The 15,027-nt window shown below is 36.2% G+C and overlaps 1 protein-coding gene across 2 annotated transcripts; it reads right to left on the minus strand.

The window, feature by feature from the left end:
• Nucleotides 1-9,347: 9,347 nt before the first annotated feature.
• On the minus strand, nt 9,348-12,651 carry LOC105790960 (CBL-interacting serine/threonine-protein kinase 21). 2 transcript variants are annotated; one of them, XM_012618780.2, is made up of 15 exons: nt 12,205-12,646; nt 12,009-12,071; nt 11,855-11,926; nt 11,654-11,761; nt 11,489-11,560; nt 11,333-11,386; nt 11,057-11,182; nt 10,888-10,977; nt 10,684-10,809; nt 10,507-10,614; nt 10,297-10,416; nt 10,160-10,225; nt 10,009-10,083; nt 9,822-9,928; nt 9,348-9,746 (listed from the first exon to the last, which is right to left on the minus strand). In XM_012618780.2, exons 1-15 carry the CDS (start codon nt 12,364-12,366, stop codon nt 9,692-9,694), a joined length of 1,404 nt encoding a protein of 467 aa, XP_012474234.1. In that variant the 5' UTR covers nt 12,367-12,646; the 3' UTR covers nt 9,348-9,691. The 2 variants fall into 2 exon arrangements, with proteins under 2 accessions (XP_012474234.1, XP_012474235.1); XM_012618781.2 differs by lacking the exon at nt 10,160-10,225 and having other exon boundaries at nt 12,205-12,651.
• Between the last annotated feature and the right edge of the window lie 2,376 nt (nt 12,652-15,027).

Below are 15,027 nucleotides of genomic sequence, written 5' to 3' on the forward strand. Positions count from 1 at the left end.
TGAGTTACACAGGCACAGACTCAAGCTAGGACACAGCTGTGTGTCCCTATTTCGAATGCCCACAAGGCTTAAGACACGAGCGTGTCTCTTGGCCATGTAACCCCTGCAGTTTGTAAATTTTCATCTTTTTTTGAAAAATTCTCTGAGTTTTCATTTAGTCCCGATTTCTTTCTAATGTGTATTTTGGGCCTCGATGGCTCGTATAAGGGACAATATGTATGATTTGACTTAGATATAATGTGTTTATTGATATGATATGAAATATTTGAAATTTTTGTCCTTTTGATTTGTAAACTCCTGTAATGCTCTGTAACCCTGTTCTGGGGACGGATACGAGTTAGGGGTGTTACACTTCTCAACGAGTATTCATCATTTATCCACATTACAAGACTGATGCTTTCGTCTATATCCTTCCAAAAGTAATCTTTTCATCTTTTATGTTTCGGGAAGGTTACACAGTCGGTTTGCTAACTTATTGCGTCAGATGTTGTCGAGCCCAAGAGACGAAATGACGTGGCATTTGTCATTGAAAAATAGTGATCTAGTGTAAGACGGGCTCATAAGAGTGACGGTTGGCTAGAGTTAGGTTTCTCTAGATCGTAAGGCTATAAACTAAGTGGAGCTGGTGGTCATAGGCGTCCTCTTCCACTATAACTAGTTTATTCGGTCATGAAAAGGATCAACTAAAAGCCTATGATTGAACCAAAGGAGGATTGAGATAGTCGGAGGCTGGAATCTCTTGAATCAAAAAACCCATTCCCTCAACTCTCTTTCTTTTTACAATTGCAATTTCAATTTACTCAATTTCAACTCGTCCATATTTTTCATTATGTTTTTATTTTTTTCCCCAAGTTAGGGATTTCGAGGAACAAGAAACTGTAGCGATCCAATCCTTGAAGATTTGACCCTACTCCCTTATACTATTCTTTTTGTTATATTTTAGGGATAGGTTATTTTTGGTGCTTTCAACGACACACCAATCATAACATTTGTAACCTTTTTTATTAGAAGCATAGCCAACAAAGACACATTTTTTTTGCTCTATAATCTAGTTTACCTTAGTTGTGAAGATAAACAAAAACACTACACCCAAAAACTTGGAGGGATAAATCTGTGATCAATTTAGAGTTAGGAAAGTTATCTTTAAAGAGATTGAAAGGAATTTTATAGTTTAGAGTTTTACTGGGCATCTATTAATAAGATATGTAGTTGTTAACAAGGCTTCGCAACGTGGTACTTGACTAGCGAACATAAAGGCTCTAGTTACTTCCAAAAGATGTCAGTTTTTCTTTCTGCAATCCCATTCTATTGTGGTGTATTTATACAAGAGCTTTGGTGGATTATTCCATGTTTGGTTAAAAAAACACCTAATTAGTCATTAAACAATTTCTTACCATTGTCACTCAGAAATACTTCTATTTACACACCAAATTGTGTTTTCACCATAGCATAAAAAGACTGAAACACATTTTTAACTTCAGACTTATCTTTCAATAAAAACACCTAACAAATGCGAGTATGATCATCAATAAATGTGACAAACCAACGTTTTACTGAAATATTTGAGACTCTCACAGATCCTCAAACATCACTGTTAATTAACAAAAAAGGTTTGGAAGTTTTGTATTTTTGAGGTGAAAAGAATGACTGATGATGTTTAGCCAATTCACAAAATTCACAGTGATATGAAGGACTTTTATTTTTAAATAGATCAGGTAACAAATATATTAAATCATAAAAATTAGGATTTCCAAGCCTATAATGTCAAATCATAACCTTATCAAATCTAAAAACAAAATTTAAACTTTAAGTAGTTGTTGGTTGACTTAGATGGTCGTCATTAAGAAAGTAAATTTCACCAGATTCTTTAGCATTGTCAATTATCCTCCCCGAGACCATGTCTTGAAATTTACACATAAAGGAGTAAAATATAAATGAAAATTCGAAGACTGGGATAATTTACTAATAGATATGAGATTACAAGGTAGATTTGACACATGTAAAATATCATGTAAAACCAAGGAGGGCAAAATTTTAATAGTGCCTCTCCCAGCTATTATCGGGAACGACCCATCTGCTACACTAATCTTCTTGTTTCCTACACAAGGTGTGTAAGTTGACAAAAGAAAATGACTACTAGTCATGTGATCACTAACTCCAGAATCAACGATTCATGTATTTGTTTTACAAGGCTTGACACCGAAAAAAATATAGAAAAACCAGTACTTAATTGGGCAAAGGAGGAAGAAGGATTATTGGATGAGTTATGAACAGAAGAATTCATTTGAAACTGTGGTGATTGAAAAAGCTTGTGTAGATGTTCTAATTATTCTCGAGTGTGCCACTATTTTTTGTAGTGATCACACCAAGGTTTTTTCTTTTTTCACTATTATCATTATTTGTAGTAGTTACAAGAGCTGAATTATCATCATTAGTTTCAAATCCTGGCCTTAACATAAATTTTCTCCTTGTCTCCTATCTTCTAGCCTTAGAAAAAATCTCACGGAGTCTTGGAAGTGGTTTTTTTCCCTAAGATTCAAGATCTCACTTCATTAAATTCTTTATTTAAATCAACTAGAAATAAATATGCTTGTTCATTTTTTTTCATAACTTTTACACCATCTCTAGGATACTCTCATTCATCATTATAACACTGATCTAGTTCTTACCAAAGAGACATCATCTCGATATAATAAAAAGTAACTTCCTTTTCCCTTTGTTTAGCTTCCAGAGTTCTATTTTTAACTCAAAGATCTGTGAAGCGTTTTCTAAATTTGAATAGGTGTTTTTCACAGCGTCCCAAATATCATTAATAGTCGGGAGAAAAAGAAAAAGGTTTACCTATAGATGCTTCCATGGAATTAATAAGCCACGAATTATCATAGAATCTTGTGACCTTTACTTGTTCATCTTTGGATCGCCCACCTATAGGTTGCTTGACTTCTCAAGTTAAATGACCTAGCTTGCCGCTCCCATCAATTGTTAACTTTACGGACTGCGACCATTCGAGATAATTCTTGCCATTTAGCTTGTGAAATGTCAGCTGAAAAGAGAAGTAAGACACCTTTGCCCCTTGAGTCAATACACTCTCTGTAGTTTTTTCAATGACAAAACTTTCTACCTCTATTTGGTTGCTGGATCTATTATCTCCAGTGAAGGTTGTTTTAACCATAATGTTACTATAGATTTAACCTAGCTCTAATACCATGAAAATTTTCAAAAGAATATTTAATAAAAAATTTTCCATACTTTATTAACTGAAGAACTGAATTTAAATAGAGAAAAGAGTCATAAACTAACTGGAAAAATAATTCCTTATTCTAATAAACTACTAAAAGATAAAATAAAATATTCCTAGAATATCTCAAATTATTTATTCTAAGATTTATCTACCTAAATAACTTTAAAATATATCTTCAAAAGATATTGGTTTCAATTTTTCAACATTTTTTCCTTAATACATTAGAGTATTCATATCTAATTTCATCATGGTATCGAGCTTTGATTTGATTTTTGAGATTTTTTTCTGATTTAAAATTTTCCCACAAACCCTATAAACACAAATTTTATACTTTCTACCTTAGCCTTATTTTTTTCTTTTCATTATTTTTTTCTTTTCATTGCCCTTACCATTGGAGTCGGAATTCACTCCCCGGTGAAACCCCAAACTCTGGTGACCAAAAGACCTACGTGTGGGCCATACGTACTGTTGCAAGTTTCTATTACTCCATTTCACGTGCCACGCATGGACTCCACCTACTATCATCGTGTGTTTTGTAATGTCGTCCTTATGCTCTCTACTCTCTTCCGATCATTCTACTCTAAGTGGTGGTGTGTTTTTGGTTAAGTTTTTTTGTTTGGGATATATTTAGTGTTCTTTTTTAGGGTATTTTTATTCTAATTGTGCAAGTAGATTTTTTTGGGGGGTTTAGTTGTTTTTTTTCCAGCATTATGTCTACAGATGAGAAACTCTATGTCCAACCGATAACCTCCCGTTGCAAATTAGCCCTGTGAAACTTGATGGACATAATTACCTTGCTTGGTCAAGGTCTTGTTTGTTGTTTATCAAGGCTCATGGCTTGTAGGGGTACCTCACTAGTAAATCGTCAAAACTTGGACTCACTAATTCAACCTTTAGTCAGTGGGATTTAACGAAGTCTTTTGTTATGGCATGGCTTATCAACTCTATGTAACCTCATATTTCCAAAACCTATTTGTATTTGATACTGCAGAAAAGATTTAGAATGCTGCTGCTCTCACCTACTCCCATGTTAGGAATGATGCGCAAATTTTTAACATTTGTAATAGGGTCTATGGTACAAAATAAGAAGAGATAATGATTTCTTAACATTTTTTTGAATTAAGTGGGTTGTGATAGAAATTTGATTATTATCAAGATTTTCAAGCGAATTGTCCCAAGGATGACGAAAAATTTCAGAAGATGGTGAAAAAGAAACGTCTGTTTGATTTCTTGACTAGGTTGAATACTAAGTATGATTAGATTCGGGTTCAAGTTCTTGGCAAGATTTTGTTCCCTTCTCTTTGTATGGCATACTCCTATGTAAACAGGAGGAGAGTAATCATGGTGTTATGTTCTATAATCTACCTTTAGAGAAAGTTGGCCCCATTACTAACCAGGATGGTCCATCGGGTGGTAAGTCTACCAAGGATCACTTGATGTGTAACTACTGTGGTAAGCCTCTACACATTAAAGATTTGTGCTGGAAGTTGCATGGTCGTTCCACTTGTGGTCATGGTGGAAAATGATAGGGTAATTCTTAGCCTCAGGCAAATTTGTTAGACTCTGTCACAACAGAGAATAGGTTCACTTTTGTTTAAAGTTTTACCTTGGACGAGATTCAACATCTTCAACATTTCTTGTCTCAATTGGACTCTAGCTCGATTGCCAAGTTTAATCATGTGAACTCAGGTACTATTTTAACTACTCCATCTATTCCTGACTCTTGGATTATTGATTCCGGTGCGAATGGACATATGACAGGGTCAAAGAAAAGCTTATTTAACTATACTACTTTCCCAACTAAAGGTGCGGCTTGCTGATGGCTCCCTTACCTCCATCTCTGAAACATGTTTTGTTGTTTGTACTCCCAATATCACTTTATCATCTATCCTCCATGTCCCTAAATTGCCAGTTAACTTTTTATCTGTTAGTACTATCACTAAAGCCTTAAACTGAATTATTTCCAAATCACCGTGTCTTTCAGGACCTCTAAATAGGGAAGACGGTTGGTGGTAGTAGATTGTGTGATGGTTTATATCTTCTGGATCAATCGTCTAGTATGTTTCAATCATTATTTGAAGATAATAAAGATGTTAACCGGGAGATAATTCAGGGACTGAAAGAACAAGGCAGTAACAACTACTGAATTTGATAAGGGACTTTGAAAATTTAAAGATGAAAGAAGAAGAAAGAATAAAGCAATATTCAAACAGAATTCTGGCCGTAGTGAACAGCATCAGATTGCTTGGGGACCAGTTTAGTGAAGCAAGAATTGTAGAGAAGGTTATCTCACCTGAGAGATGTGAAGCCAAGATCTCATCCCTTAAAGACTCAAGAGATTTGGCAAGCATCTCTTTGACTGAGCTAATCAATGCTCTTTATGAACAAGAGCAAAGAAGAGCTAGCAAACAGGAGGAACATCAAGAAGGTGCCTTTTAAGCCAAGAGCAGACCTGACTCGAGCTCCTCTGGCTACAAAGGGAGAAAGGCCAGGTTTGACAAGCCTAGAAGAGATGGAGCAAGAAAAAGATATCCACCTTGCTCACACTGCAAAAGGTTCAATCATCCAGGTGAAAATTGTTGGTTTAGGCCTGATGTGCAGTACAAAGTTTGCAAAAAGATGGGCCACTTTGAGAAAGTTTGCAGAAACAAAGGCAAGCTGAGACAAAATCAACCTCAACAGCCAAGAGCTGAAGCTCAAGTGGCAGAAGAAGGCAGTGACCAGGAATAGCAAGCCTTTGTAGTCTCTTGCTCAACTGCCAAAGGAAAAGTCACAAAAGGATGGCTGATAGACAGTGGTTTCACAAACCACATGACTCCTAATGTTGTTATCTTCAAGAACATTCATAGAAGCTTCAAAACAAGGGTGAAAGTTAGAAATAGACATTTCATCAAAGCAGAAGACAAAGGAGATGTGCTGATAGACACTCCTACAGGTAACAAACTTGTCTCTAATGCCTTATTTGTTCCTGAAATTGACAGAAACCTGCTCAGTATATCTCAGTTGCTAGAAAAGGGTTATTCAGTTGTGTTCAAAGGCAAAGAATGCCTGATCAGTGATCCAAGTGGATCTAAGCTTATGTCAGTAACTATGGCTAATAGAAGCTTTGTAGTAGATTGGAATAAGAGCTCAGACAGTGCCTACACAACAGTGCTAGATGAATCCAAGTTGTGGCAAAATAGGCTAGGCCATGTCAATTACAACTCACTGGCTCAACTAACCAAAGAAAACTTGGTTGAAAACTTCACCAATTTTGTTGAGAAAGAAGATGTTTGTGAAGTGTGTCAGCTAGGAAAGCAAGCCAGAGTGCCATTTCCTTTGAACAAGGCCTAAAGAGCCTCACAAAAGTTGCAGCTAGTCTACACTGATGTGTGTAACCCTATGAAGACACTATCCTTGAATGGTAGTAGGTATTTCATTCTTTTCATTAATGATTACTCGAGGTATTATTGGATTTACTTCTTAAAGCAGAAATAGAGACAGGCTGCAAGCTGAAGACATTAAGGTTAGAAATGGGACAGAGTATACCTCAACAATGTTTCAGGGTTTCTGTGATGAAAAAGGGATTAAGCACTAACACCTACACACCACAACAGGATGGTGTTAGTGAAAGAAAGAATAGAAGCTTGATGGATATGGTAAGATGTTTGTTGTTTGAGAGGTATTTGCCCAAAACCTTATGGGCTGAGCCAGTTAACACTGTTGTATATCTTCAAAACAGGCTACCAACTAAGGCATTGGTTCATAAAACTCTATTTGAGGCCTGGTATGGGTTCAAACCATCACTGGCTCATCTGAGGGTCTTTGGCTGCATATGCTATGCATATGTTCCAGCAATAAAGAGAGATAAGTTGGCCAAGAAGGCTTAACCTGGCATCCTAATAGGCTATAGCAGTATCAAGAAAGGCTATAGGGTCTTGGACCCTTCATCCAACAAAGTCTTTGTGAGCAAGGATATTGTATTTGATGAGAAGGCAAGTTGGAATTGGGATAAAAATAAACCAGAGGCTACTGCTGAAGACCTGTTGACTGATCAGACTGAAGCTGATCAAAATGGTCTTGAAATGGACATTGACCATGAGCCCGTCAAGAGAACCAGACCTTTAAGTAAGATATATGAAATGGCTGAAGTAGCTACTGTTGAACCATGTTGTTTTGAAGAAGCTGAAGCTCAACAAGGATGGAAACAGGCTATGCTCGATGAAATGAGCATGATTCACAAGAACCAGACCTAGAAGCTAGTAGCAAGACCAGCCAACAGGAAGGTTATTGGAGTGAAATGGGTGTTTCGAGCCAAGCATAATGCTGATGGAACTCTGAACAAGCTAAAGGCAAGACTGGTAGTGAAGGGATTTAGTCAGAAGTATGACATTGATTACTTTGAGACATTTGCACCAGTGGCCAGGCTTGACATAATTAGGCTTCTAGTTTCTTTTGTTGCATAGAAGCAATGGAAGATACATCAACTTGATGTAAAGTTAGCTTTCCTCAATGGTATTCTTGAAGAAGTGATTTATATTGAGCAGCCTAAAGGTTTCAAAGTTGTTGGTGAAGAGGACAAAGTGTACAAACTGAAGAAAGTCTTGTATGGCTTAAAACAGTCACCAAGAGCCTGGTATGACAGAATTGATAGCTACCTAGCTAGCTTGGGATTCAATAGAAGCATCAGTGAGCCAACCTTGTATGTGAAGAAGAAAGATAATGAAACACTGCTCATAGTGTCCCTATATGTAGATGACCTGCTGGTGACAGGAGAAAGTCATGCATTGCTGGCTGACTTCAAAGGAAAAATGGAGAAAAAGTTTGAGATGTCTGATTTGGGACAAATGTCCTACTTCCTTAGCATGGAAGTGTCTCAAACTCAATAAGGGATCTTCCTAAGTCAGAAGGCATTTGCCTTGAAGATTCTAAACAAGTTCTCCATGTTGAAATGCAAAGCAACAAGCACTCCAGTTGCTGTTGGAGAGAAGCTGTCAAGCCAAAGTGATTTTAAGAAGGTAGATAACTCAACCTATAGAAGTTTGGTTGGATGTTTGCTTTATTTGACTTCCACTAGACCAGACATTATGTTTGCGGTTAGTCTGCTATCTAGATTCATGCCTTGTTGCAATAAAAGTCATTTTCAAGCTGGAAAAAGAGTTATTAGGTACATCAAAGGTATACTGAGTTATGGAATTTTGTTCACCAAGGTTGAAAGCATGAAGCTACTTGGTTATGCTGATAGTGATTGGGCTGGGTCGATAGGTAACATGAAAAGTACCTCAGGGTATCTGTTTACCCTTGGTTCAGCCATTTTTTGTTAGAGTTAAAAGAAGCAAACAGTAATTGCTCAATCAAAAGCTGAGGCAGAGTATGTAGCAGCTGCTAGTGCTGTTAACCAAGCCATTTGGCTAAGAAAGATCATGACAGATTTGACCCTAAACCAAAGGGAAGCAATACAGATCAAAAGTGACAACCAGTCTGCTGTTGCAATTGCAAAGAATCCAGTGTTCCATGGAAAGACAAAGCACTTCAAGATTAAGTTTCATTTTGTTAGGGAAATGGAACAAGCTCAAGAGGTGAAACTGATTCATTGCAGTTCTGAGGATCAACTTGCTAATATCCTAACAAAACCCATTAGTGTGTCAAGATTCGAGCATTTGAGAATGAGATTGGGAGTTTGCAGCATGCAAGCCAAGGATGAGTGTTGAAGATGGCTTCCATGCAGCACAAGGAGCAGACCAAGCTGTCGAGCCATGCAGTTGCAACAGAAGCTCATGCTGCTGATTTATTTTGGTTACTTCAAGTGTTTGCTTTGTTACTTAGTTTGATTTCAACTAAGTTGTCAATGTACTTGATGTAATTAGGTAATGTTTGAGCTGATAAGTCAGCTTTGGAAAGTGTACAAGTTAAGTTTAATAAGTTTCAATGTACTGAGTGGTAGTAGGTAGTGTTTAGGTGACCAATTTGCTTCTCTTGACCAGCTTATGCCTGGTATATGTATTGGCATTATGCCATTGTTCAAGTTAATGAAAATTCATCAAAGAAATCTTCATCTATTGCTCTCTCAAATCTTAGCTTCATTTAGTTCTTAAAAGCTTGATTCAGTTATTGTTTGCACAGCAAGTATCGAGCCTTAAAGCTCAAGAAATTGTTTTGTTTCTTTCATCCTTGTTCATTGTTCCAACATAACCTCTAATATACATCTTGGAAGCATATGGTGCAGTGTATAATTTAAGAGAGGAGGAAGTAAAAGGACAAAAACTTCACATAAAATATGAACATAGCTGTGCAGATGACGTTGTTTGAACTTCGTATTGGGTGAAGAATGATGCCCAAGAGCAGTAATTTTGAGTTCTCATAGTTCCTGCTGTTGAGACAGATTGTGTTCACGAGTCTCTATTAATCCTGGGGAATTTACTCAGGATACTGAAAGGATGGAAGTTGAAACTAAATTAATTAACCCGATCTTCATGAGGAGAAATATCCTCGCTGGTCTTCTGTTCTGTCTTTTTCTTCTTTGGAGCTGCATGATTGGAAAATAGGAGTGAGCCTGCTTCAATCTACAGAATATTACACTGGCAATCTATGTTAAGTTTACCATTCATTCATTAGAATACTAGTGCTGTTGGTGACTGTCTTGGACCCTTGAATTTGTGATGAGGCATCTGATTTCTCTATCAGCAGACTTGACAAACTCTTGCAGAACTGGTTATCATCACATGTCGGCTTAGAAAATAATTTTTACTCAGCTAAGATAATCAAACTTAATGAACTGAATGTCCTACCTCTTTGTAAACTGCTATTTCTCCTGCCGATTTTGATATTTCTACAACACAATTTGTAGGAGCAACCACAATTACCTGACATTTTGAAATGTAAAGGGATGAGATTTGTTGATGTATTGTCTTGTAGAAAGAGCATATTACAATTAACTACCTCAGCTGATAGGTCATACGATGATCTACAACATCTAGTCATCTTCTGTTTTGGATGAATTTTCATCTGAGGTGAAAAACGAGTTATATAAAAAACTAGTCACTTGTCAAAGAATTAGAGACAAGCGCAGTTTGTACCTTGAAACTATTCATCCTTTCAACCGACAGACTCACATCCATTGCAGCGGCTTCTATTTTCTTTATGGTTTCATTAACTGTATGCTTGGATCCAATTGTGGTTCTCTGCCTTTTGCCATCCTGTGTAAGAAAACAATAGTTTACTTAATGTAGGAATGAACTAAGAATGCTTGTCTGTTGTGAATGTTGATTTTGATTTAACAGACTTGCCTGCCCTTCAAAGAGACCTGATAAATCCAGATCATGTGACATTGCTATCAATTGAAATGCATTTATGAAATTTGAGAATTTCTGGGTCTTCATCTCTGCGTTTTGTTCCTGCATGGTATTTTAGATGTTTAGATGAAGCTTGAAACTCTTTCTGTTGATACCAATTTCAGACTTTACCTCAACTGTATCGAAGGTGACACTAACATCATCCAGGTCTATTTTCTCTTCGTATTCATAGCCGCACGAAGGCGTATAATCTGTTTGAAACCATGCATCTTCAGTGATTTCTGGAATTGTTATCCTCTGTATAATATAAGGAGAAATTATTATTTTGTTTTTAATTTGGAAATCTTATCTCATAGATTGTCTTGGAGTTAATACCCTTTTTGGATTCGGATCAAGTATTCGCGCAATCAGCTTCCTCTGAGGTCCTGTAAACCATGGCGGACATGTGTATTGTGCTCCAGATATCTTCACAGAAGTAGAAACATCAGCGAAAGGTACCTTATTGTACCTGATGAAGGTTATTTTTCTATATGCAGATGCATACCTTCTTGTATAAAACAACAAGATTACGATCATCAAATGGTAAGTAGCCAGCAAGTAGTTCGAAAAGGATGACACCACAAGACCAAATATCAGCAGCTGCTCCATTATAGCCCTTATTTGCAAGTAGCTATCACCAAAAAATGAATCATCAGCCTAATCTGGTAAGATTGCTTTCTTAAAGAACAGTTAGCTGTTGGTCTATAATTCTCTACGTACTTTTGTTCTCTTGTTAATTTAAACAGTTTAGAACAAATGAACAGGACGTGATATGTCTTACCTCTGGTGCTACGTAGCATGGCGAGCCACACGCTGTAGTTAGCATATCTCCTGGCTGCACTTCACGTGAACTTTTAGCCAAATTTCCACAATAATGGTTTGGAATTAATCAGAACTGATGAAAATTTATTTAAGTAAATAGAAAGGCTGTGGCTACCTTCCTCAAAGCACTCAGTCCAAAATCAGTTACTTTAAGGTTTCCCTTACTGTCCAAAAGCAAATTCTCTGGCTGTATAGAAACGATTGGTTCCAAATGTTAATTGGTTTAAGTGACCTTTCCTTGCTCATTTGTGAAGGTAGAAAAACTGTATGTTAGACATACCTTTAGATCTCTGTGGTAGACTCCTTTTCCATGGCAATGGTCTACTGCATCTATTAATTGCTGGAAAATTTTTCTTCCCTCTGGTTCACTCAATTTTTTGGCATAAGACTGTATAGTAAGGGAAAAAGGATTAAAATTGTAAATTGAAAAGCTTTACACCAAAACTTTATTGAATCCGTGGTGCAGTCTGACAAGTCTTACCAATTTGTCTGAAAGTTGCCCTCCTGATATGTACTCCATTATTATGTATATCTTCGTCTTGGAGCCAATAACCTGCAACCAGAATTCACCTCTAACGATAGATTAGGGTGCAAGAATTGGTACCAGTAGATCAATCCAGAAAACAAAAACATACCTCATGTATTCTTACAACATTGGGGTGATGTAGAAGCTTCATGGTCCGTATCTCGCTTTGTACCTGAAATTTGAGTATTCATTTGTTAGCTGCAATATATATATATATATATATATTTCTTTTGGTATATTTGTCAGGTTGGAGCCGGGGATGGAGGACAAGAAGAAATATAACAAAGCAAAGGTTGGATACTCGCCTGATACTTGAGATTGCTTTCCAGCACCATGGCCTTATCGATAATCTTGATGGCAACATGATGACCGTTGGTGGTGTCCACAGCCAGCTTGACTTTGGCAAAGGTACCTTCTCCAATAGTTCTACCTAGCTGATATTTACCTATAGTTGTTGCAAGCCCCATAGTATATTTCGAAAACGAAAGTCAAATCTAATCTTCTCCTGTAAGCCTCAGAAAAACAAGCAATCTCAATCCTTGCCCCTGTTCCGAGAGAAACAATCAGTTGTTCCTCCTAAACTCCTTGAAGATGTTCCTTGTATCCTGTATGCTCCAAATCTGTTGTAAAAACAAATCTGATTTGGCTTAAGTTGGAAGGTCGTAACAGATGCGTTTTATTGGCTACTTTCATGTCTGCGTGTTCTTAAAAAGCCTAATAGATATGAGAAGTATTATAATTCTTAAAGTGTAATAATATTGTCCTCAACCTATGAAGTGGTTGAAAACTTTGCTTGAGCTTCACATTGCATGGAAGGGAAGATGAGACGGCTGGTTGGTGAGACTGAAGTTTGCATGTTTTGAAATTGAATGGAAGTTAGCCGTTGTGTCAAACCTACAGTTTCTTTGGCGTGCTTTTATTTTCTCAATCTTTAGTCTCAACTTGGTCTTGGATTAGAACTGCCATGATTTAAATGTCCTCCCCATCTTTTATATTTCTACTTGAATTTTTTTATTCCTGCCTTACCATTACTTCTTTGTTTTCGGTATTCGTCATTTTCTTCTTCTCTGCTTTTTATGCAAATCCTCAATCATAAGATATAGTAGTTGGTGCGAGATTTGATAATGAATTTTTCCTTTTTTTAATTCCGATCACATTTCTCACATTTCAGGACCAGCCCAACTCTTTTGATTCGATCATTGTGAACTCTGAAGAGAAGGCATCAATAGAACTTGGAGGATTAACTTGAATGCCATGAACAAGACCCCTGTCAAAATTATATTTTCTTTTGCTCATTTCAGTTTTCAAAATCAACAAAACCACTCATCCCCGATAATGCAAGAGAAGTCATGGATAAGATACTGAACATCGAAAATTTTTTTGGAACCGAAATGGCTATTCTGCCCATTTCGTCGAGATAAACAGGATGTGTTCTATCATAACTCGTTCCTGCCAAGAAAAAAAATGCAACACCAATAAAGCCATAAGATATTATTTGTAAAATAGCTCCGTTGAGTCCCGTATCAGTTATTGAATCACTTCCTATAATTATAAAACCCATATGAGATACGGAGGAATAGACTATTCTTTTTTTTTTTAATTCTGTTGATCAAGAGATGTTGAAGCTGCATAAATTATTTGCATTGTACCCACTATTATCAACCACGGAGAAAATATGGAATGCGCATAGCTTAATAATTCCATATTGATCCGAACTAATTCATATGGTTCCATTTTTAATAAAATTCTGACTAGAAGCATACAAGTATTGTAATGGGCCTCCCCGTGGGTATCCAATAACCACGTATGTAAGGGTATAATCAGCGATTTGACAGCAAAAGCAATAAGAAATCTAATATAGAATATTATTTCCAGTGCGACAGGATATGATTGGTTAGCTAAGTTTTGGCCCGTTTTCCTATAATCTATAATATTGAAAAAATTCGCTAAACTTATCGCACAAACTTTTCATTCATCTATTTTTTTTATTGGGATTCAATTCGAATCACGATGTCATTTTCTTGTTTCTGAATGGGTTTCATTAAATTTTTATTCAATTTTTTTAGGTTTATGCTCTACTTCGAGTAAAGATCCGTCCGATTTTGATTTGCGCATATAGGACAAATAACCCAATCACCACATCATTTTGCTATGATTTCATTTCCTTTTTTACTTTAATTTAATTCCTATTTCTTTCATGTTTTCGGTCAAATATTCAACGTATTTCTCATATTATTCGATTGATTAATAGTTTGAAATTGTTCTTATTTCTATTTTGAATTTGTAAATAAAAAAGATTTATGATTATGATATAGGTGGTAATCATAAATGTATTATCAATTGAATTTTTTGTAAACAGAACATGGATGCTTTATTTTTTTCGGTACAACCAAGCTAATCATAAATCATTGAAAATACTAATATGCCCTACACCCATTTCTCGAGGAATAATATTAGCCACATTTGAGATTTCCTTGAAATTTATAAGGATGTAGGGACAGCTCAAAAACATAAAATGAAGACAGCTCCTAGGGGTGGAGAACGGCAGCCATAAATTGTGAAGGAGTTAACATGCACGATCACAATCACATGGTAGGACTCTTCAAAAGCCCAAGTCATAGGATGTTTGGCTGACGGGTGGGCAGGTTGATCGGGTTGGTGTTATGAGGTTCACAATGTTTCTTTGGATGTAGGTGGGGTATGAAAGTTAGCTACGGCTTTTGAATTTCATCCTTCATATACATATTCATTCGTAATTATGCAAGGTCAACTATATTTAAACTCGGATAAGTTTTCTTTTCTAAAATTGTTTCTGATTAATTATTATTCATTCAATTTCAGAAAAATATTTCTATGATTAAATTTAAATAATTTTTTAATTAATAAATAACTCAGATCGAAACTAAAATTTCCTAATCCAAATTCGATCTAGATTTATAGGATCAGGCGTGGAGCCGGACTTATGGGGGTATGTATTGAATGCATTACATTATACTTTGGGATTTGATACTTAGTATTTTAATGCTGTTTTGTATTCTGAAAATGTTGAATATATCAAATTATCTATTATTTGGTATTGTATTTGTCTAACGTGATCTTTATATTTTGAAAATATTTAATGTGGTTTT

Source organism: Gossypium raimondii, chromosome 8 (genome assembly GCF_025698545.1).
Source record: "Gossypium raimondii isolate GPD5lz chromosome 8, ASM2569854v1, whole genome shotgun sequence".
Taxonomy (NCBI): domain Eukaryota; kingdom Viridiplantae; phylum Streptophyta; class Magnoliopsida; order Malvales; family Malvaceae; genus Gossypium; species Gossypium raimondii.